The sequence below is a fragment of the Vanessa atalanta genome, chromosome Z (genome assembly GCF_905147765.1).
Source record: "Vanessa atalanta chromosome Z, ilVanAtal1.2, whole genome shotgun sequence".
Taxonomy (NCBI): domain Eukaryota; kingdom Metazoa; phylum Arthropoda; class Insecta; order Lepidoptera; family Nymphalidae; genus Vanessa; species Vanessa atalanta.
The window spans coordinates 10787436-10813558 of NC_061902.1; the positions used below are offsets into that span (position 1 = coordinate 10787436).

Here is a 26123-nt window from a genome sequence, read left to right on the forward strand (position 1 = left end):
TTCTAGGTAGGATCAGAGTGGAACTAGTACTAGTTTTTATAAGAAAACCTTTTGATGAATGTAATTACTATCAATTGCTAAGTTGATTTCAAATGCGTGTTTGAAATCCTCCTCACCCTAAAAACCTCAAATAGATTTATTTGAGGCTTTTAAGATCGATTCGTATAACATGACGGCATAAAACACGACGCTCTCTTATGCCGTCCTGCCTACTCCATTGTGTGTAAGAGGCGATTTTACTCGTCCGTTTGCCTATCTTCATTATAAAGAAAGTGACAAAATTATATAAACGTTAAACAATTATATTCTTGCTTGAATTATTATAGAAAATGTATTTTAAACCATTAACAAACATTCATAAGACACAGATACAATATCATTTCTGTATTAATATCAACTGTGTACATTGAACAACATAATTAAATTACGAACATTAATTAATAGATGTTTGCAAATTTGTCATCACACTTAAAACAAACAAAGTGATTCGTGTTAACATTAGTAATTTGATTTATTTATATTCCATTTCGCAAATTGTTATTTTTGCATTATTTGATATAGTTGAACAATATCGGATGTCCGATAAAAAATAAACGTTTGATAATTTGATTATAAAATAAAAGGCAGGTTGAGCGCACGGTACATTAAATCTGAAGCTAAAACGAATAAAAATTCAAAAGCGAAATCTAATTCGCGGTTGTTTGTGTAATAATCAACAATTTATTAATGCCTCAATAGTTAATAATTAAAGTGACGCAATTCTTTTGACGTAATAACAAAAAGAGTCGTCGTTTCGCAATACCTTTAATGTTCATATATATGCCTTTTGTTTTATGAGTATCAAACGATATATTTTTTACTCAGTCCTGTTCCAAATTGAAGTAGACGAAAATCATATTTGTGAATGCAAATATATGATGCAAATGATTTATTTTATACCATTATCCTCCTTGACATCATTATTAATGGTTACATATCTTATAGGTGTTATCAGGATTCAATGCGAGCTGTAAACAAAATGCTAGCTATTCCGAAATATAATTCAAGTTTTAAAATGTTTAATTACGTCACTATTATTACTATAACATCGGTTAGATTCGAGTAGCGTGTTCGCGACATCGATCTGGCTCCACTGAACAACATTATTATTAAAAAAAAATACTCTCACAGTGATCTACCTCGATCCAGTATTCAGCCATTTTTCATTGCCAAAAATGTTAAGATGGCCCCTCGACCCCGCTCGAGGCTTAACGTCTATCGTCCCTGATTCTTCGTGACATATGATGCAATATTATAACAGTAACTTTGAATAAATTAGTACGAGGATGCAAATTTTTTTGTTACTAATTTAAAAAAAAAAATGTTTTCGTACAAACTGTCCCGTATAAAGTACAAACCTCACCTTATAAAATAAACGAATGATCCAAATTTCGGGAGGATTCAGTAGTTATGGATGAGCGTTTTTAGTCAGTCAGGACAAAAGATTTTATGAGTATAATAAATATAGTATCTTGTACATACATGTGTTTAATAAATGTACCTATGGTAAATACGACCTTAAATAAATATGAATTCAAATTAGGTATTATATTTTTTTGGTATTATATTTTTCTGAATCTTGATTGAATAAAATATAATGTTAATGTCTCGGGAAAATTTGCTTTAGCGGGTGACCTTCATATTATTTATATTTCGTTGCAGAGCGTGAACAGTAATTATTGATGATACGACGAGGCTTCATGAACTATGTGGATTGATCTCGGTCAATACGGTAACTTTTCCAACTGTGCTATTGTCTTGTTGATAAAAGCGGAATCGCTAGCTAGACGATGTGGCTTCGTATGCGGATCACCAGTCTTCCATTAAATATATTACCGACAAGAATTATGTTTGAGTTTGAAAATATTGTAGTTAAAGTAGTAGTCAAAGATGTCTTCGTTTAGAAACGAAAACATCTATACATCCTAAACAAAGACATCTTTGACTCTATACTATGCTAGCATCAACTTTATTATATAGTCTCTGCAAACCAAAGGACACAAACTCTTAGAATGGTATTTATTAAGCTCATCTATTTACAATCGCATTGAAATATATGTGTGTACATATTGATTTATAAAATCTAAAAACAATATTACACTTGTTAATAAAATTGTTCCTTTAAATGAAGCGATGTAAATTGGTGAAAAATGCTTCAGCTTTTAAGTTTTGCACCTTTTTGTACGTATAGATTTTACAAAGGTATAATCCTCGGGCGCACTGGAGCCGATTTGCACTAGATAAAGTAAAAACAAAAGGGGGTTCTCGTAGTTTTGTTAAAATAAAAAAGAACATGAAAAATAGGAGCGGGCAGGTTGGATGTTTATGTTTTGTTTTGATAGACTTGCGAGATTAATATGAATCTCAAAATAAAAACTTAAACGTGTTAAAAATACCAAAATAAATTGAATATTTTCATTCGTGTTCAGATTAAGTTTTTCAGAACGGACCGAACAATCACCGACGACTTGATTCGACACGACACGACCCAACATGGGTTGGTCGGGAGGGATAACTAATCATTTATAAAGATATACCACAGCCAACTTTAATTTAAAATCTTTTGAGTCTCAATTTCAGTTTCAATCAAAGTTTGGAGCGACGGGGCTTTAACTATGAAAACAGGACATCTGAATACAGAACTGGTATCATTAATGTTTTATTACAAATATGCATCTTATTTATAAAACGAAAATGTTTATTTTACTGGTACATTTATTATTTACATTAATTTATCCAATTTTTAATGCAAAAATATTACTTTTAATAAAAGTGTGAGAAATTTTTCTTTCTTTATACCGTGAAGACTTGTTTTACCTACTTACAGATAGTGCCATTGTTCGAAAATATCTTACATAAACGAAACAATACCACACGTGAGACAAAGTTGTCTATTATGCTTGTAATTACACTGACCTACTCACCCTTTATTACTGGACACAATACAAGACATTGCTCTATGACGGTATAATAACAGGCTTTCACGAAGTACTATCAGAAAAGGTACTTTATTTCACAATATTCTACATATAACTTTACAAGCTCCAGTTAGAAAGTAAATAGCACCTTTAAATTATTTCAGGTAATTAGGTTCTAGGAGTTAAATGTCTCTCGTCTCGGTTTCGATGTTCTTGGTGCTTATGATCTTAATATTCAAGTATATTTTCATTTTATAAAATAATTAATTAAGTTAATTGAACAAAGTTTTTCCAAATTATACAATCATTTATAAAATAAATAAAGGGGCTTGGTCCATTTTTTTTTTGGGAATAATTATAACAGAAGATTTGTTTTTGACTCTTTATTGTAAATACATAATATGCCAGATTAACAATTTGAATGTGTAATGTAACGCGTAATATAGGATTATATTTACTATGTAATGCCACACTGTATGCCTTCGAATTGCAACCGAATGGGCCAGTATTCCCGGGAAAGTACCAGTTTCAGGCTCCACAGGTCAGTGGATTGAGATGAGATGCAGTACTTCTTTGCATTTGGGGACAAATTTATTTCACGCCAGATGATCCAAACGTTGGTTGTTGTTTGATGTAAACAAACTGTTAAAAAAACAAAACGACGTGGTGCTTCAGGGTATGAAACTGTTCATTACGTATTGTACCATGCCCAACGGTGGCAAGATCCAGGCTTGGTTTGGTCGGTTCACGCTGAAAGCGGGAGCGCTACCAAAACTGGGTTATCGCTTTGACATCTTGTGATGTTAATACCAGTGTAGTCAGAAAGGAATATAACTCTGCCTCTAGGTAAGGTTTAGTTTAGTTTAGGTTGTAGACTGGAAAATCAAGTTCTTCGTTGACGGTGCATTTTCAATATTGTCCAAAAATTATGTGGAATCTTCTAAATGATAAGAATTAGTAGAAACTTACCTATTTAATATTTTCAATTAATTAGTACTTACGCTAATAATTATGTTACATAATTTTTTTTAAGGTTATTCAACTATTCTAGATTTTTTTATTATTATTGGTTTGTTAATTTCTTTCAATTATAAGAACCATGTTCTAATTTATTAAACTAATTATTCCTTTTGTGGTGAATTCATTATAAACAACCAATCATATTGATTTATGTATTTCCAAATAATCCTATCCTTAACTTGCGATTATAAAATTTTTCAATTTCCAAAACCATAATCCTAAAGCTTTACAAAGTACATTTTTAACAGAGCGGTAGGGTGAATATTAAAATTGTAACTGTGAAGGGGACTGGTTGACAACGAAGCAATATTCAAATAATTGGATCGACATAGCCAGCCAAATTAGTTAGTGAAATATGCATAACATTATTTAGGTTGCTACTCGACGACCTATTATTAAGAATCTTAATTATTCAGATCATCCAAAACAAGATGAAGGGGAGCAGCTCAATGAAGAGAATTTGGTTATATTGGAATAGTAACGCGTCAAATCTATTCCAACATAATAGTTTATTATCAACTTGTCATGTCTGTTTCCTTTATTTGTTTCAGCTACGAGACATTTGTACCTGCAAAATACTTATAAAAGAATCAGCTTTGTATTTTTATTAAAACTAACAATTAAAAGTTCGAAATTTTATGGTTTCATTTTGAAAAATATATAAAGTCTCACTAGATATGAGAAAAACACCGAGTCATAAGAAAAAGAAGAAAAAAAAAATCTTAATTTTTTGAAAAGATCTTAGTTATTCATCAGTGTTATCACCTAGGAAACAGAAACGTTCCGAAATGTAAATTGTAATTCTTTGTGGTGTTAAAATGAAACCATTAACACGTGTATTTTACCATGCATGACATAAGATTTGAAACAAGAATGTACGACAAGTTGAAAAACGACATTCGTCTGATCTTGGGGTCATATTGGACAAGGGTTTATATTGCCAGAGAACCATGAAGACAATTGAGGGAGACCTTAGTCAAAAATCATGCTGTACTATAGGATATATTTTTTAAATTTTCTACAAATGCTGTAAAAATTATGTAACCAATAAAAGTAATTTATTATTGAAATTGCAAAACCAAGCTAAAAGATACAAAATAAAAATCATTATGTTTGATGAAAGAGTTAAATTCATGCAGAAATTTGTTTTAAGTTAATAAAACAGATTTTTAAAACGGATGTGTTCTGCTGTCAAAACTTAATCGTAAATAAAGAAACGATTCCCTTCTCGGCTATATTTAAAACGGCCCAAAACTCCAAAACTCTGTCGGTATAAGTTACAATTGCTATGAAAAGTTTGGGCGGGGATAAATTGCAGCCTTCATAATGCACCACCGGCTGCGATAGGTCGAAGTTGGGTAGAACTAGTAATAATTTATTATATTTTACAACATTGCTCCTTGCTGAGGATTGTTTTTTTTATATTTAATTAGTAGAATTCACCTGATTAGAGATCTTAAAATGTAATGTATTTTAACTAAATTTTGTTTCCATGTTTGAATACTGATTCCAAACATAATTACAAATTTATGTGCATTTGACTACTTAAGCAATCTCCTATATATATACAAGCATTTGAGCATTAATATATTTGTATATTCGTCCTCTACGTGTTCCTTAACTCTTCATCCGATTGTATTGTACATGTAACTTTGTTGAGTGTTCGGCGTACGCCTGTGAATGATCGTGGTACAAAAAAATAGGGATTTCACTTTGGATGTTTATCCTTCAATATAAACGTTTGATGTAGGCCCGTATTGAAGCTTTGCGAAGCAGGGATAGATAAGCGGAAGTAAAATATATTTGAAGGTTTCAAAGTAAAAAATCTTTTAATCATTTTTTTTTAAGTTTTTAAAGTCATTTTAATCGAGAAACAACTTTATATATGATTTCATAAATTAAACACGTGATTGGCTCAAAAGGTTAAGTTAAGTTTTAATCATTTTAATCCATCAAAACATTTTTATTTAGATTTTTAGCGATAATATTTTACTTAGTAAAATATATGTATATTTTATCTAATAGAGATATCGTTGAACGTTTGCAATAAATATTAGTTATTTATCAAAAATATGAAATAAGCTCACAAGGGTATTACTACATATATAAAATGATCAAACAAATGATTTTATTTGTTGCGAATATAGAGATAAGTTGAAATCTACGTCAATACAGACTCTGTTAGTTGACAATTGTACACGTGTACATAGCTTGCAAATATATTGTTTTCGTAGTAATGGTAATTAACTAAATTGTCTTAATAACATCAACGTATTATATTTATAAAGTTTCAATGTTTACAAAACAAATGTTACATAACAATTTATATCAAAAACGAATATTGTCGTAATTCCGCTATTCATATATAAAATCATAAAATGATTCTCTCAATAAGTATAGACATTTATGAACGTTGAAAAAAAAAAACATTATCGTAAAGGTAATTAGTCATATTATTATTTTACTATCTTTGTTTTGTGTGTGTCTTACTTGGTGGTAGGGCTTTGTGAAATCCCGTCTAGGTATGTATCACCCACTCATAAGATATTCTACCGCAAAACAGCAGTACTCAGTTATTATTCTGTTACGGTTTGAAGGGTGAGTGAGCCAGTGTACAGGCACAAAGGACATAACATCTTTGTTGGTTAATATTTCTTATAGCGCCATTGTCTATGGGCGATGGTGATCACTTACCACCAGGTGGCCCATTTGCTTGTCCGCTAAACTATATCATAAAGAAAATAAAATAAAAATAAGTTGTTATTTAAGCTAACTGATGGAAGTTGTGCCGATGCCACCTGTTGTATTCCTAAATTTAAGTGTTTTCAGTTTCAAGCCGTTAAATTAACCAAATCACATAAAATTTGAAAATTTATTATTTTAACAAACTGGCTAAATAGTCCAAGCTGTTACCTAAAATTAATTTGTAATTCAACAAAATATAATTACATTTATCATCAAAAAGGACTTATGTACCCAAATAAGTCCTTTTCATGCCAGACCATACCCTGAGGGGGCCTTCATGCATCACATATTCTACCGTCAAACAGCAACTGCGCATTGGCGATGTTATGAACGGTTAGTCTTTCTTACACCGCCAGTGTCTATGTGATGGTGACTAATCATGATTAGATATCCGATGATCATCGGACGCCCATTTGTACGTCCACCTACCTATTTTATAATATGTCATTTTTTTTGTTCATACCAGGGCCCCGGCTAATTTTGCAAATATTTAAATTAAAATTCCATTTTTGAATACAGCTTAAGTGGAACAATAATTGAACATATTATATTTTTTAATTGATCTTAACTCTATAAGTCGAAACATGTCTACAGAGTGATGATGCATTTCGTATCTCGCTCGTGAAATTATGACAACCGATTTACGGTAAGTTATTTTGATACGAGTATCCTATACATTTTATTATATTATTATAGTCAATTTCACATTTTAATATTTGACGCCCGTACAGAATATCTCAAAAGTATATTATTAATATTGTGATTCACAGTTATTGCATCTTTGCAAGAGGAACTTTATTCATATTCTACTTAAAAAGGTAGTCTTATTATTTGATCATTGTAAGATTAATTTTAGTGTCTACACATTAACAGATGATGCCTAATTGATTGAAGATTACGCTTTTTATTGGGTCGAATCAGGATCAGCTCAAGAAAACTTGTTAGTTCTTAAGATGTCTGTCGGTCTGGGCCTCATAAAACATATGAAGTCTTTGGTTATGTGTCTGATCTTTTACTGGTCGTGTCGGATTGCTGCCTTATCGGATAATTAAAGTATGGGACTAGTGAGCGCACCTGTGTTTGCGCCCACATTTGTGCACTATAATATAATCTGCACAGCTGAATAGTCTCTATTAAATTGGGTCAATGACATACTTACTTACTTACTACTACTATACTTAATGACAACCGATAAACGCGCATTTTTAAATATTCAAGAAATCGTTTTAAATTTTAGTAATAATTTAATACTTAATTATTATCATATTTATTGTTTTAAATATTATCGACTATTGTGTTGTTTACTCATATTTTCAATTGAAAATCAAAATTTAAAACCGATTGATATCCTACGTGTCTTCCTTATAAAACGTGACATTGGGCGAATATTTTTCTTTCAGAGTTTATACCAGACGTGAAATTAAAAGAAAAAATATTGTACAGCTTTAATATTTACTGAGCAAACTAATTTAATACCATAGCATGATATCGTTATTTGTCACAAATCCAGTTGGGGTAAATTTGAGCGGTAAGTCACCCACAGTTATTACTACCCTTTTTATTTATACAAGGGGACCAAGTGCATGAAATGATTACAGATAAAGATACATAAATCACATATAACATTAGTGAAGCTTTAATTTTAAAGTCATATATTGTTGTAGATGTTATGTAAACGAAATTATTGTAAAGTATTTTCGCGTCATTTTGTTTTAATAAAATACAAGGTATTTTCTTTTGTACCTTTATTGATACAATACCACATTTTTGTTTACGTAAGGTAAGCGCTGGAATGCTGATATTATATTAAGGAATCTGGCGAACAAAATGAGTTTTATGTTTGGTTTAGAAGCAGCAATTTATTCTTAGTTAAAATTTCATAAATTTCTATTAATATCATTAATAATTAGATTATTATTATTTCATTGTAAGTAAATATTTGAAAATAAAAATAAAATTATAAATTATCTCTAAATATTTTTTTACATGTTTTCATAATTATAAAATATTATCTGTTTTTGTTTTTTTTAATTCGAGTTATATTTAATTTTTTTTTTAAATTTTTTTTGTATTATTGCTTTTTTCTTGATTTAACTAATTTTCTATTGAGTTTTTTTATGCTATGCTGTTAATATGCTATGCTTAATATGCTGTTAAAAAAGAAAAAAAAAGAAAAATATTTTCTAATATTAGAGACCTTGAAGCCAGGATTATAATTGTTGTTGACTGGCGAATTATAAAATTGTTAATTTCATCACTCAAAATTGACAATTCAATTATATAATTATTTTGACAGAACTCTAAATGATTTAACGAGAGCGGTATATACAATTACTTGAATTTAACTTCAATCTTTCTTAGAAGAAATTGATAATATTGTAGCCTTATTTAGTAGTAAAGATGTCTCTTAAGAAGTTAATAAAAGGTGTGCCTCCGGATGTCTTGCCTGCGGATGGTTACTTGAATCGAGACGAAGATGCTTTATCTCCTTGTCAGGCGGCATGTACTACAAGATTTGGTCAGACTTTACAAATAGAACAGGATGAATACTTATTACGTCACCCTGAGGTTACTTCTTAAGATTTAATTAACCTCATCGTAATTTTAAATTATCTTTTACGTGTAACAAAACCATTGGCTAAATAATGCTGTCTCACGTATGCAGTGCTCTTAGAATTATTTGTAGCTCTTGATTTATAGTTACCATTCATCTCGAGCTCAGCGGTGAAGAAACATGTTTCACCAAATACTCTGAGATTTGTATATCCGCCATTTAGCATTGGATCATCGTGATGGCTAAAGTTTTGTATTTTCGACGTAGTAAAAAGAAAGCTAGTATTAAATAAAACGAACAATATAAATTAATTAAAAGAAAAAAAAAACAAATAAAGATGAAGCACTCTCTGCTAAATGTATTATTTTATACGCAATTATTATAAGTTAGCAGTTGCCCGCGTTTTTGCTCGCTTGAAAGTTGAATATGTTTACAGGTAACTTAAAATATTACCTTAATTTAAGGCCCTTTGCATACCACATCGGTGTGTATTTCACTCCTTAGGGTTAAATATCCAGAAACGCTTATATACGTATCTACTCATTTTTAATCAAGAAGTTTCATGCTCTTTCCATACAAACTTTCAACCCCTGTTTCACCCCCTTAAGGGTAGAATTTTCAAAATTCCTTCCTTAGTGGGTGTCTACACAATAAAATGATCCTACTCACTAAATTTTATGGCCCTCACTTTAATACGCTCGGCGATGATGAATCAGTAAATCAGGACATGTTGTTTTATTCCGTATGCCGATAATTTATAGATTTTTCTGTCGAATAATTCTGCATATTTGGCTTATCACCCTTGAGATTAGTATCCGTGGCAGAAACCGGTCAGGACAAAATCATCATGTATTTGTTTAATGTTAAATAATAAAATAAAGGTACACGCTATGCTTGAAGTATTCATTAGTAAAATGGTGCAAAAAAATAAGAGAAAAGGGATACTAAAAGAAGCTGCTGAGCATTTTTTAAGACCAGCCGATGAACTGATGAGAGAAATAGAAGAGATCATTTTCCAGTCACCAGCAGAGAAAAAGCAGGTTATAATTTATCTTATAAGTAGTTTAGCAATGCAACTATTTCTTTTTTTAAATATATGATCTCTCGTTATAATAAATATATAAAATATTCCGACAATAGCAAATGTTTAATAATATTTAATTTATAGTATTTTAGGCATAAAATAACATATTATAATATACCATATTATTTACGTTTTTACTAGAGCACTAAAATTAAATAAAAAAATGTTAACAGTATAATGGGAATTTCTAAAATGACATATTTATTAATTTTTGACTGCTGTTTCAGTGGACTCAGCCTCCTTACAATGATATTGAACTAAGAGATGATATAAGAAAAATCATAACATCACATTACCAACCGGAACCTCAAAAATGGCGTACTCCTTCTCTATCGACCATTGACACAGAATCATCCTCTTTTCTTTCAGACATGACGTCAGATACCACGTTGGCAACACCGGGTGAGAAAAAAACTTGTTTTACTTTAAATAATGCATTAAGATCCTAAAGTGCACGGCTCAAAACGATCAATGAATCGAAAAAAAAATTACATATGGTCAAATTTAAACAAAAAGAAATACATAGATTACGTACAATAGTCGTTTCTCTTTTTATAAATTATAATTAAAAGACACTGAGTAAGATAGCCATCCACAATTGGGTTATTTTATTTTCTACGCTATGTATTTTTACGATTCTATCACAATAAAAATCATTTTTGAAAAATACAGAATTTATCTCCATTTAATTATTATCTTCACTAACAAGAGTAAACTAAAATAAAAATAATTGCCGAAATAATCGTTCGTAAAGCGTTTTATAATAATTCACGTTATGAGTTGTACAAAATAATTGAAATACTCAAATAAAAATCGAATTCGAATTAATAAACAATATAATTACATCCTTACTCTAGAACAGGAATTGTAGTTCATTTTTCAAATAATTTCCAGTTTGTTTTTTCAAAAAGTAATTAATAATCTTATTAAATATTACAGAACCGATACCAACACCAGAACCGACTTTATCAGAGACTCTCTTGAATTTAGTCTCAAATACAGTTGATAAGGCAATATTTCTCCGTGTCGATGACGAAGCTCTGAACTATGATACTGCATATATAGAACTTTCGAAAGCAGTAGAAAATGCGATGGAAATACCAGTGACTGAAATAAAAAAGGATATTCTAGAACTCTTTAATAATGCTTACGAGAAGTTTGATTTTAATATCACGGAAAAGGAACGTATTGGTAAGGAGATCAGATTGTGATTTAACCTTATCAGAATCTATTTATGTCATCCATGTTATTGTAATATCGAATGTACTCGAGATATTATTATTTGCTATTCTTTAGTAATTCAATTTTCTATTTTGCGATTAATAATTGCTGAAAATATTATTGTACACATTATCGTCGTCAATGATTTGGTCGCGTTAGATGTCCATGATGATTGGAACTATAGTTTTCCCTAAAATAAAACGAGCGTTCATTGAGTTAGTCATACATTTACCTGTTTTATAAATTAATCTATTGTCATTTCGTTCTAAAACGAATTCAGCTATTATGCAATTTTGTTATTCTTTGAAATAAATACTACTAATTGTTGTTTGCATTAAGTACAATCATATTCTAAACAAATAGATTTATTATTTTTTTCTGTAATCGGAAGGCTTCCTCAACAATGATTTCTGATTTTGAACATAGGTATATGAATTTAAAAGTATTGCAATATTGAATGAATCATTTATGGACGGTAAAGGTACATGTCGGCGGAAAATCACGAATTTAAGAAAAACACGTGCCCGGAAATTATTGTTTTAATTATTTTTAATAATTGAAAACTGTTTGATTATTAAATTAATAATATTTAGTGAATTTTGAGATGTTAAATTAGTTTGAAATATTTCACCGTCCATAAATAGGTGTTATATTGAGTGAATAGTGCCCTCACCCATTTTTGTTATAAAAAGCCGAACGCCTGCCGGTATCGAGAGGATTGTTCGAACCATCGCAGCGATCGGACCTCCTCAATTTGGAATAAATCAGAGAAGAATATTTCCTGAGTTTAAACTCATGAAATTAATTTCATACCTTCGAGGATGGATAGAAATTCAAACCCTGACATTCGTGACATCAGCAATGCTGACGTCATGTTTTTAAAAACAAGCCGGGACATGCCACTCCGTCATATATATTTGCCATTATTTGCAATATTAACATAGTATTATTTGATGAGTATCTAAAAGTTGACGAGTATGCGGTACATGCATACGTGTTGTACTCGTCAGCTTCGCTATTTGACATGCTATGTATGTAATAAACTGACAACATTGTGATTTCCAGATTAGAAATAAAGAAATTAAACAAAAATATCATACAATATACGTAATAGTTGATCTGTAGTAATATTTCTGAAATAATTTATTAGAAAATATTAAAGATTTTAAACTATATTGATGGTGAATTAAATTTTTCCTATATATAATTTTTACTTTATGAATTTAATATTTTACTTCACTTTATCGATGTGTCGACATAATTGCCTGTCATATTGAGGTGATGGAACTATATCTTCGAATATCTTCTCATTATTTCCTGTTCAATTTGATTTTTGTTGTAACGAAATAAAGTTGCTCATTAATAAAAGTGAGTTCTTTGACGAAAATGTAGTTATAAACAAAAACGATCTTTTTGAAAAACATCGTATGTTGTAAGGCGGCGTTTATAATATCGTTCTGAAAATGACGAGTAATGATACTAAGCCGTGGAATTGGAAGTCCAACTAAGAGTTCAGAATTTCCTTTCATTGTAAGGGTGACTGCGAAGTTTGGTTATCAGACTAGCATGGAAATTTCCCGTTGGTTACTGTATTACACATGAGAAAACCTGAGATTCATGGGTTGATAAAAATTAATATATTTTTTTTTAATCAGTGCGTCAAATCTTCATTAACTTGGTATGACATAATATTAAATTTCCATTGTCTTGACTGTGGCCGTATCGGAACGACTGTCAGATATGAAATAACGAATTGATGATCATTGAAAGAATTTTTAATGAAAGGAATAAATATAAGGTAAAAAAAAATCATAGAATTTATACCTTTAAAAAGATAAAAAAACGTATTTCTCTTACAATAGAGAGTGGGAACGAAGAATAATGAGAGTTATGCCATTTCCCGTTCGGCGTACTGGTAGGTTTTACTGTCGAGACTCGAAAACACTAAAAAACCTACTCCCAAAAAATAGTGAAATTATGGATTTATTCTAATAGTGGCGACAATCTGTATCCCAAATATATTTAATATTATATTCTCGTTTATTTAACTTTAAATCAAACAACTTTGTTGATTGAAATTTTCATATTTAAAGAATAGTTCAGTTTTAAAGTTCTATGAATATTGCACTTCGACATGGCTTCGTTATCAACTTCCTATTCGACGGACCTTAAGCCATTACGTCTACTTCTAATACTATTTTAACCTCCACAACTATATTACAAATTCGAAAATCACTCCGTCTGGCTTGTTTTTAATCCTCAATGCATTGCACCCCCAGGTGTGGTAGTACGGCTAAATTTTCTCTTGCCTAATTATTAATAAAAAGTTAAGTTATTAATTTCATTTGTTTTTTTTTATTAGAAATGTAAATTCTATTATATAATGTTTTTTTTAAATAACCTTCAGTGATTTCAGAGGATTTTGAAATTGAAAAGGACAGTTTACGACTCGTTACGTCACGAGCAATGATTTTTAAGATGACATCAAAGTAAAGTAATAGTAATCAAGTATTAAAGTCAATAATATGAAGAACCTCGGTATCTTAAATCTAAGGAAATAAATAGAGTACTATTTTTGAAGAGCTGTAAATTGAAAACACGGGAAACAAGCCAGCAGACCGTTTTTTGTAATCTCATTCTGGCGCATACTGGCAAAGCCCTAATAAATTAGTTTACCGGTTGTTTATATCTTGTTATTATTTATTAAGCTAAAGGAAATCTTTATAGCAAGATATTATTTAGTAGAATAACTATTTTTTTTAATTGCAGAACTCCAATTGCTTCCTTGATCGGTAGACGTGTCAAACCATTTCGCTACGATTAAGTGATGCTTTTTTCAAGTAGAGCTTATTTATTATGCCCTTTCATTCGCAAAATAAAATAGAATGAAAGAAATTCGTAATGCGAAACACCATTGTAATTGATGAATATTCATTTTAACAACGTCTCTATATGAAATATTTCAGGGAAGATTCCCTGACACTTTAAGTTTTCATTTCCATGACGTGTCCTATACATTAATTGAAAGTAGAGTAAATAAGGAACTGCAATGTTTAATTTAGATAATTTTTGTTACTATATTAACTAGTCTTGTATTTGCTTTCAGTTGCTGCTATCGCTTGGGAAAAAAGAATGAGAAAGAAAATGAAAAGAACTTTGAGGCGTCTAAATAATTTTAAAGGTACTAATAAAAAACATAAAAAAATACTATATTAATTATTATTTTAGACATTGATGTTCCTATTTATGTGAACCAATTTTTTAACTTCTTAATGGTGTGTCCTCTTTGTTCAAATGTTTAATCAATGATGACAGAATAAAAAAATAATAGTTAGTTACGGTAATGACCAATATTAACCAACTGAGTATGTCCATTTTATATAATATAATATTATATTCGAGCTTTAACCGCGATCCTATCCTCGTGGTCGCGAACCGAGTTGAGGCCAGTCAGCTCGTGACCACTACTAGTACAACTTAGTCCAAACGTCGGACAAAATAATAAAGAAGGTATGATCGCGGTTAAAATCCGAGAGTGAAATATAAAATGAATAATATTACTATTTTGCGAAAACTTTGCATTCAATAGATTTTAATTAAAGTGTGTTCAAAAAATAGTATGATAATATATCTAAAACATCAAAGAAAATTTTGACGATCAAATGTACACACGGTAAATGTTAGCTCCGACGCAATAGGGCTGGATGTTAAAATAACATTATTTAAGGCCTATTCTTTGCGAGGAGTCTGTAGCTTCAGTCCTATATACAAAGGGCGTTGAACGCCCTGTTCAATGTAATAATGCCTTTAGGATGTTGTTGGGGCTGTAGCGCTTCCAGCATATTTGCGGAAGCTCGTACTGATGGATTTACTGCGTAATTGCGCTAAAAGAAGTATTCGCAGTTGAAAAGAGTAAAAATGAGCACCAGTAGTGAGGGCGAGGAAATTTGATTGCTTTATTTTGAAAGGCGGCTCCTAAACAATAGATTGATTTATATTTTAAACGTAGCTATTTTATTGCTGATATCTATTCACGAGAGAATATTATTCGTTAACAAATTTTCAATTAAACTTTAATTACTAAAACTAATACTGTAAAAAAAAACCGATAAAAGTAATGTTTCAATTATCATTGTTTTATGAATAATATAAAATAATCTGCATTTTGTGTGATAAAATTTTAAGGTAATTTGTAATTTTTAGGTTACGAGACGCCTCCAAGTCCTAAAAGCGAGATCTCGTCCCATGAGAGTTACAAAACACCACCTCCTCGTCCTTGCGTGTGTCATCCGCAGTTTAAATATAACAGATATCCGAAGGTTGCTTAAGTTTCTTTTTACAAATATACTATTCAAATAAATTACAAAAATGTACGAAAATATAATTTGTGTATATATATTAAATATAAGAATAATTGTCTTATTGCATTCGCAAATAATTAAATATAAATATGAATGAGATGCTTTTTGTATAAATATATACAAAATAGTTGTTACTCGTCCGCTTCGCTGGGCTATTCATAAAAAAGGGGAAGGAGGATCAACCAATAAACATTTAAGTACAATAAATGGGTGAATATATGTTAATGATATAAAAAAGTTTGAAGAGTGTAATGAAATTGCTTGATCGATATGTGATACCTCAACGACTAAATCCTATACGTAATATCAATTCTAACCTAAGTATCCAGTGGACATCAAAACAATATAGTACTTTGGTGGTGAAAAATGTAATAAAAAAAAGTGAACGATTACGACTATATTATTTATTTAACTTTTCGCTGAAATATTTCTACCACATTCCTCGCATTTGAAATCCAAAACGACGGAACATTTATGTATTGATTTTTTGTTTAGAAGTTTCATAAACGCTGAATCATTTATTTAATTCTTACCAGATAGTTGTCTATGAAATTTCATACTTCTTCTAAAATAACTATAATAAAACAATAATATGTAGGTTTTGAGATAAGTTTTCGGATGCCAAATTAAAAGTATCTCGATTTCCCAGTTGAAACTATTAAGACGACTGTTCTATTCCTATATAAAGTTAAAACCCTTATCTTACCTCTTTAGGGATGGAAATTTCAAAAATCCTTTCTTAATAAAAGGAGTCGCGAGAGGTGTTAGGATGTTAAATTTCAAGTCACATAACTGTATATTGATAAAATTTTATATGTTAATCCAGGATCGATTCGGCATATACTTACCAAGTGAAAAGATATTTAGCAGACGAAACGTGACCGTAACACCGGCTGTATCAGAGTCAAGCGACGAGGAAAATAAATAATTAAAAGTCATTATAATAACGCTTATATACTGCAAACAATATAGTTTAAAGAACACTTTATTCTTTGTTTTTGTTAGCTATGATTTATTTTGCTTATCATAATTTTTATTTGAAATAAATATTCTACCTAAACCATAATAAACATGTTTTTTTGTTCAATTAACTTTTCACCCTTATACTTTAGTACACGTGACGTGTCACGTGTGGTTTCTCATTGGTTTCTATTTGTAAAGCGTCCAATACACTTTGGGACAGCGTGCTTGTGTGTGTACTTAGAAGATCATTGTCCAGCAAATCAAAATTAAATGTGAGTTCTGTTAGATTTTTACATTTCCTGATAGTTTTTAGAAATAGTTCTGGCGTTTTTACCTTAAAAAAAGTTAATTGACGAAATGATCTCCTAACTTCCCGTAAGCAGCACTGTAAAAATGCTGGAACTATTTCTTAAAGTATCAGGAACTATAAAACTCAGCTACACGTCCAAAAATATCCTATTTATTTTAGATCTGCTGTGAAATTATCTGCTAAGTTCACACACATCCAGTGTGCTTGTCTATGGCTTTAAAAAAAAAAACGTGTACAGGCCCGATGTAGGTTTTTTGTCAATCGTCTCAACTTTGACTCAATTATTGTATTATGCTAAGATTGCACGATATCTTGAAAACAGAGTTTCGAAATAATATTTAATTCCTTCGACCAAATTATACCATTTTATATTTAATTTGAAATTCGAATATTTTTTATTTATTTTAATTCCAAACAGAAATTAAAAGAAAGGGTTCGTGCAAACAATCTGTTTAACAGATTTGAATGTTTGTGGGTAGAATACAAAAGCATTATCCTATTGTTTAAGTGATAATGGATTACCGGCTGTTTATTTAAAAAAACTTATTAACGCGAGGCGTCACAATTATTAAAATATAATAAATAACCTAGTAAAGTAACGAACAGTATATATCCCACTGCTGGTCAAAGGTCACCTCTCTTCTTGAGGATATGGTTGGATGCTTTTTGCCACGCTGCTCCAATTCGGGTTGGTAGATAAACGTGTGACAGAATTTCATTCGATTCATTCATCGTTCATCATTCATCATTCATTCATTCATTCATTTTTCTCATGATCCTATACATATATCAGTAACAAAAAACATCAACATTACACACATACACATGGTATCATGTAATCATAACTTTATAATGTCGTATAATTACATAAGGAATGAATGAGATGAAGTACTTGAAATCCAAGTGGTGCTTGTTAGAGTTGGAAAACTCATTCTTCGGTAAAGACTTACGTAGCCGAAAGCTGCAATAAATCATAATAATTATTTATCATTATTACATACCGAAAATTCTACATTTAAATTTTAGAACATTTAAATGAATATTTTATTTTATAATATTTCATTAATAGCTTTCGCTAAAAGGTCTCGTGATGCCCTTCGCAAGATTATACGATTTATAGTTTATAAAATAATTCAATGTTCAATTATATGACATTATTTTATTAGTAAATATGCATAGAAGATATTGGGAACAAAAATATGAGGCCACCTCGGAACGTACTCCAATAGCCACTCGACAGTTTTCATGTAAATGTATATTTAGAAAAACAGCATAGCTGCTTATTATATTATATGGTTAAAGATAGAAACATCTATATTGACAAATTAGCAACTACATGGTCAGTAGTCACCACGTTAAGTATAATAAATATTAACTATTCCACGCCGCCGACCTTGGAAAGTATGAAGTTAGGACTGTCCCCTGTGCCTGCAATTACATTGGCTTCTTGGAGTTCTGGCACTATTTATACCGGAATACGGTTGTATTTAAAAGGGACAGTCATAACTTCTTACATCCCAAGGATAACGGAGAGGAATAATTAATATTTATTATAGGCTTAATGTGGTGACTACTATAATAACATAAGCAGCCCGTAAATGTCCCACTGCTGGGATAAAGGCCTCCTCTCCCTTTGAGGAGAAGGTTTGGAGCATATTCCACCACGCTGCTCCAATGCGGGTTGGCGGAATACACATGTGGCTGAATTTCGTTGAAATTAGACACATGCAGGTTTCCTCACGATGTTTTCCTTCACCGCCGAGCACGAGATGAATTATAAACACAAATTAAGCACATGAAATTTCAGTGGTGCCTGCCTGGGTTTGAACCCGAAATCATCGGTTAAGATGCACGCGTTCTAACCACTGGGCCATCTCGGCTCTATAATATTCTGGCGGGCGGGCGGTCAGTAGTCACCACATATATTATATATATGTGGTGACTACTGACCGCCCCTATCTATTAGAAATATAAAAAAATACCAGCGCCAGTGCCACTTCTACTACTGTTTGGTAGAATAAGTGGTGAGTGGATGAAACCTAACCTGGTTGATGTATTTTCTAAAAACCACTGATTTATTTTTATTAGTTTATTAAAAAATATGAAAGATCTAAAAATACAATTTTATTATTCTTGCCAATTTTTTGAGCGGTAAGTTATAAACGTTTGATTTTTTCTGGGTTTACGCAAAAGCTTATAATCCGATTAAGCTCGATAGTTCAGTTACCACCTACTGTCTTTATTCTAAGATAAGCTTTATAGTTTTTCCTTCAGTTTTAAGCTGTTGGAATATAAGTTCTTTATAATATTATCCACGACGTTCAGTCGGAGAAAAAGTTATCATCTCACGGTTGGTATTAAAACTAAATTTATATTTAAAAATATATGTTGGTAGATCAAATAGAGATTAATATACGTCGACAGCGCTTGACTGAAAAATATAAATTTAGCACGTATATGTATTTTATCATGGAAAAGTTTGTATACTAAATAAACGGCTCTGCAGCATGTCAGCTTCAATATCGTTCAACCGAACACCATGATAATTGGCTAGTATTAATACGAATCAATATTTATCTACATATATGTATGTATGTATTTATCTACATATATTTTATACTTTGCAAGACTAGTTGTACATTTATTTGATGTTTAATAAATAATATATATTTATATATATATATATAGATCTTCGAAACACCATCGGCAAGTTCACAAAGTGCGATACAACACTACAGGCGTTTACATTATAAAATTATAACAATAAGAGACTTCGTAAAACTTTTCTTTATAATTTTAACAACCGCGTCTCATGATTTTGACTATTCTTTTTATTTTTACAAATTTGAAAAGCTGTATAACACGCAAGCGCCCAGGTGTTGCATATGTCCATGTGCGGTGATAGTCATTTTCCATCAGGTGAGCCTCCTATTCGTTTGCCAACAATGACATAAAAAAGGCAGCAACGTAGGTCCTTAATTAACTCAAGGTCGATTCGTATTCATTTTAACTATCGATGTGTGTAAACGTATATCACATGTATGCCAGCTATTCATCATAGATTGAATTGACATAAGGATGTACATCGGTGAAAAATGAGATTATGAATCTATAAATTTATTTGGTGAATTCATTAGACAGTAAGAAAGTTATAATTGTATTATATTAAAAACGCGAAGATAAATATGCCAACAGTACTTACTTACAAAATTATAGCGTTAGTTTAAGCGATTAAGTGACAAGCGTTCTTATTGCAACTGCCTTTGAACGAGAAAATTTTATAATATTCAGAATTTCACTCGAAAATGCCAGAGAAAACGTTTCAGTTTACTTGAGAGACTTGCACTTATACCGAAACAAAGTTATATCACTGTACTGTTTGACTTTGACCTGAATTTTGCTTTGAGTCTATGCTGCCGCCCGTGTGTCATGTAACTGAACGGACAGGCGAAAACACCTAAACGTTCTCATAACCATTACGCACTGCGTCAGGATTTCTAACCTAATATTGTGTAGACAAGTGAACGTCGCAGTATAGCATTGTTAAAGATTTACCAATGTGACGTCATCCTAACAAAACTAAAAGTTTTCAAGACTTGCAAGACTGCAAACCGTATCGTCCGCCTTACATCTTTTTCTGATGCGTTTAGTCTAATATCCTAAAAATTCTCTGTATCTGCTTCTCCGAATTGCATTATGCAAATGGTAGCGTTACCGCCTTCTATTATTAGCTTAGTCACACAAACTGCACAACACTTTATTTTTCACTACTGCACTTTACTTCTAGGACATTAGGTTTTGAATTATAATTAAAGACAATTAGTAATTTTATATTATAATTATTTATTTGCCAGCAGACCTTACTTGCTCGGTATCTGGCAAACGAATTGCTGGTGGACCGACTTTTATTAAAAGTTTAAATTCGAATCATAATAAAACTCATATTATTAATCAAAATAAATATTTTAATCTAACCGAAAAGAGTCAATTGAGGTACTAAAATATTTGTAAGATATAGTTTTGTGATTTATTATAATATTATATTTCAACATTATTAAAACAATGAAACATCGAAAGTCGGTACCAGCAGTATTTACCAACCAAAAACGTTGTGTATTTATTTAAAAATAAAGTGTTGTGCAGTTGTGCAGTTTGACGTAGATATTTGAAAGTTTAAATACGAATAATTGAAAAAGAACTTGGTTTTTTGTTTATTAGAGAGCTGTATAAATTAATATTGCAAGATTTTCTCTCTATATAGCAACTGTATTTATTCTTAAAACATTAAAACTATATTCTATAGCAAATGCAATTTAAATATTATTAATCTACTATTTTAATTGCTAGACTATCAATTAAAAGGCTATAAATAAACTATCTGGCTATATTACATATAATAACATTTCAATAACGAGTAATTAATATTAAAAAGAAACATAAACGAGACGTTCATAATTATATTGTCACGTGTAAATGTGCAGTACAGATATGAACACTCAAAAGGAAACTAGTTTTCACGAGGCGCTGTGACCGCTAGGCCACGACTGCTGACTTAAAAATGGTGAATTGCAATTTCACCATTTTTAAGCTGAGCTGTATCGGAATTAAATTAATACACTTATTAGTTTTTACATTAAAATATAGAATAGTGATCATCGATCACGCTTTATAAAAAGTGTGTCAAAATTTAAAATTTATTTATTTAAAAAGTAATTACTTTTTTTAGTATGTTTCTATATACAGCTTTTTCATATAACGTATATAAATATATTATTCTTAAACCATAAATTAAGTCTCTTGCGTTTCTTTTGCATTTTATTAATTTTATTTTAATTATTACTAAGTATTGGTGGCGTAAATATAAATCAAAGCTATACTTGTAACCCCCGACTTCTTTATCAATACAATACAACAAAAAACAAGAATATGGATCAATGTTAGTGTTATTTACTTAGACTTTAGACTTTACGGGTTTAAGTACCGTGGTATTAGCTCTTAGGATAATTCTATCGTTTCCGACATTAATATTAGAGAAAACACAATTATCTTATAAATATTACAAAATTTTCGTTTGATGTTTATTACTCAATCACACTAGAACAGCTGAACGGATCGCAATTAAATTTGGCACAGAGATAGATTATAGTCTGGAATAGCACATAGGTAACTTTTTATCTCGGAAAATGTACGGTTCTCGTGGGATAGATTGGTTTTTGTTTTTCATAGAGCAGGAGAACGACATGTTTTTGCATAGTGTCAGTGGCGACATAATATTATAAATTTGAAAGTCAGTTTGTTTGTTTTTTGTCTGTGAACTTTCGCGTCTTAATTACTCAACCACTGATCATGCTCACACGATGTACTCGCACGCGGCCTGCGTTTGAAAACTAACCTCTACATATGTATAATAACCGTTTTTATTTTATTATAACTTAAAGAAAATAATACTTAAATAAATAAATAACTAGTAGAACACGCGGCTTGGCCCACTTGGAATTCGGAGAGTGACTAAATTATGTCCTAAAATTTTAATTCAAATTCAAAAATTGGTTTCATAATTGACATAATATTATTTTCAAAAAAAAATCAAATGTATTTATTTCAATTAACCTTGCACATTTTCTATTAATGATAGGAAGTTGCAATATTCAAACATGGACAATAACAGAACTGATTTTGATGTGGTTATTTTAATTGGTAGATTTAAGAGGAAGGTTTAAATAAAAACATTTTTTTGCGCTTTTATTACAAAAGCTGGCTGAACCCTAAGACATAGACCAAATACTACAGTACTACAGTATTGTACACCTTAAAAAGATCTTCAAAAAGTCCGCGATGGTACATATATGTCTATCTCTTAGGGATAGCCCACCACAACCATTTTTTATCTTTTACTTTGCGAGAAATAATGGCTTATTTTCGAAGCGATGTTAAGCAGTACAGCATTAATCCTTATCCAATTAAGTACCTTGAAAACATTGTGAATTTAATATAGATCAACCCTGTACAGCATGTAATTTAAATGAATATTTTCGAAGATATTACAGATTTAAAACGCAGGGACATAGTTTTTGATAAACTGTGAACGTCGTAAGACATTCTGTTGTATATTTAGTATCAGCATTGCACCCGTGCGAAGCCAGGGCGGGTCGCTAGTATTTCCGAAAAAGATATAAAAAAATATCTTCTTTTTGAAGCTTGGTGCATTGGTCCTTATAAGCATAGCATATTATATATACAAGACCAATTAGCCGTTGCTACCGCAGTTATACTTTTTTTCATCAAATTATTTCATTTATATATTGACGTTACCAAAGAACTCAAAGAACTAAGTCTCGATTACACAGTCCAGCCAAAATAGACATTTTAATCTCTTCAATTATTAAAGATCATATGTACACTATAACAAATGAAGTATCAAAAATCCTCATTCATCCCACGGCTAAATATGTGAAATGTACTTAAAATGTATATAGATAAGGTTTGTTTTCATGATGTGTTCATTTTTTATATACTCAGAGACGACTACTTTGGATACTTAGTAACGACTGACGCTTTACTTGTTACCATTCTAATGATGATTCTAATGATTTGAATTATTTCATATTTAACGATGTTCGTGCTCCGATATATTTTGATAAATGGATAAATGGATGTTTAAAATATTTAGACAACTTTAGCCTATAAATACTATTAATTACTTAAGATGTTATTTTTGTTTGTTTTTGGTAATCTTATCCGTCTCTTGATATGTGACTCCCATTATACATGCTCAAATGGACTTGCATCAAGCATTACCATCAACGAAAAAAAACATTTCCAGAAGATTATAAATATCCCTTTTTTCCTAAAGGTCAGATGCATTTATATGGCATTTTTTACGACGCAATGACTGGGTTGGTCTACTATACGCAAATGAAATATGACGTAAATCTGTAAACGAAAAAGCTTTCCTGTTGAAATTGTGACGCCATCGAAGTGATATTAATAGATTTTAAATGTCATTTTATTTATTTAAGCCATTTGAGCTATTTTGGGCATTCAGTTTAAACATTTCATGCAAATATCATTACATCGCTATATCCAAGTTTGGACAAACAGACCACTCTTTAAATAGTTGGAATAATATTCAATATTTCCCAAATTGACGTTATATGTAATAACATCGATGAAAATGTTTCAAGATAAATAAATAGGTAACTCAGTTAAACATAAATTATTTATTTGAATTAACAAGTAAATATTAAAATAATTATATATTACATAACTTCACTTCGTACTCAAAATTAATATACATAATATGATAAATTAACTATATATCTTAAGCAAATGTAACTTTATTCTCGGTTGCATATTATTTGTTATAACATAACTATAGTATGTATTTAGTTCAAGATAAGGGCTCCCACGCAAAAATGTGAATTCGCAATGCATCGCAGATATCTGCGGGCTCGCACGAATGCATTGCAAGAATATCTGATCGGAGTCGCTTGTTGATGCCACTTAGGCCGCCCCGAGACAACCGAGCTCCGAGTAAGGGATAGACGCCACCGCCGATGCAATAGTTCTTCAAATGAAGATATACTCATTCTAAAATAATCGAAAAAATATCTTCTATTCTCAAAGCATAGTATTTTCGAATGAAATAGTTCCCATCAGAGTGCGTAATCGTAATGAGTGGATTAACCCAAAATATTCTTTTTCTTTTATATCTTTTAAACAATAATAACAGTGAGTTTAATACGGCTGACTACCGTTGAAGATATGTTCACCTTAACTTAAGTTCCTGCGATGCGGCGTCGTATCGCATTGCTCATCGCGGTTTTGTGTGGGCGCCCTAAACAGTGAGAGATAGACGTATAAAAAAAATGACAAATTAAAAAAAAAATTAATTAATGGAGTAGTATATAAATAACTCTTAAAATAAATTAATTAATACGTTATTTTCGGCTAATTATATTTCGGCTTTAGCTACATCACCACAAAACATAACCATTACTGTAAGTTCTTAGCACGAATATCACAAATGCAACCTTTAGTTACCATTTTAAATTAGATTTTATTTTTCGTTTTACAATGTTATTTTAATTTTTTTCTCTGCATTCAAAGCATTTGACATTTTAGCCACAAATGTTACAATAACATCCTAGATAACCTTTACAAAGTAATATAAATCATTCTATAATATATTTATCGCGATTATGGAAACATTGTATGTATTTATGCTAGTTGCTTAAAATTTTTTGTTTATACGTGTATCGACTTTGAGTGAAAGTGGAAAATGAACGAAAATGCAGTCTGATTCTAACTTTACGAAGTAGCATATAGGTATGTAACAATGAAACGTATACGAATGTCGTTTACGGACGTTATTAAACCTTTCAACTCATTATTGTTGTACAGTATCGTTTCATAAGATATAGGAAGCGGACATAAAAGTTTGCAATCATGGAAATAAATATCTGAATTATTATAATGTATGAAAATAATGGGACACTTCGTCCGAGCATTTCAAACAATGAGATCATGAAAGAGGTAAAGTGGAATCCGCATCTCCATTAGACACGGAAAACCTTTTTTGTTACTTTAATATTTCACGACGAGACAAAAAATAAGTTTTACGCTAACACACATAATTATCATGTAAAACTCAATATGTATATATTGAGTTTTTTTAGTTAAAGTAAATTAATTAGAAACGTACGAGCAGACAATATTACTGAAAAATAAGTATAAATTAATTACACAAACCGCGGTTACAATTATATTTTTGTAATATAAACACATGTTCATATCACAGAAAATACAAAGTTTAATATAAACTATAATAATAATAAAAACATTGTTTCCATAAAAAATAGTGACAACATTATTTAAAATCCAACATAATATACTCGTACTCCTACGT

At 30.6% G+C, this 26123-nt stretch overlaps 1 protein-coding gene across 1 annotated transcript; it reads left to right on the forward strand.

Moving 5' to 3' along the window:
- The first annotated feature begins 9062 nt into the window (after positions 1-9062).
- Positions 9063-16923, forward strand: LOC125076103. The gene is made up of 7 exons (XM_047688062.1): positions 9063-9290; positions 10158-10316; positions 10588-10762; positions 11300-11551; positions 14688-14762; positions 15785-15900; positions 16769-16923. Exons 1-7 carry the CDS (start codon positions 9123-9125, stop codon positions 16868-16870), a joined length of 1047 nt encoding a protein of 348 aa, XP_047544018.1. The 5' UTR covers positions 9063-9122; the 3' UTR covers positions 16871-16923.
- Positions 16924-26123: the final 9200 nt, after the last annotated feature.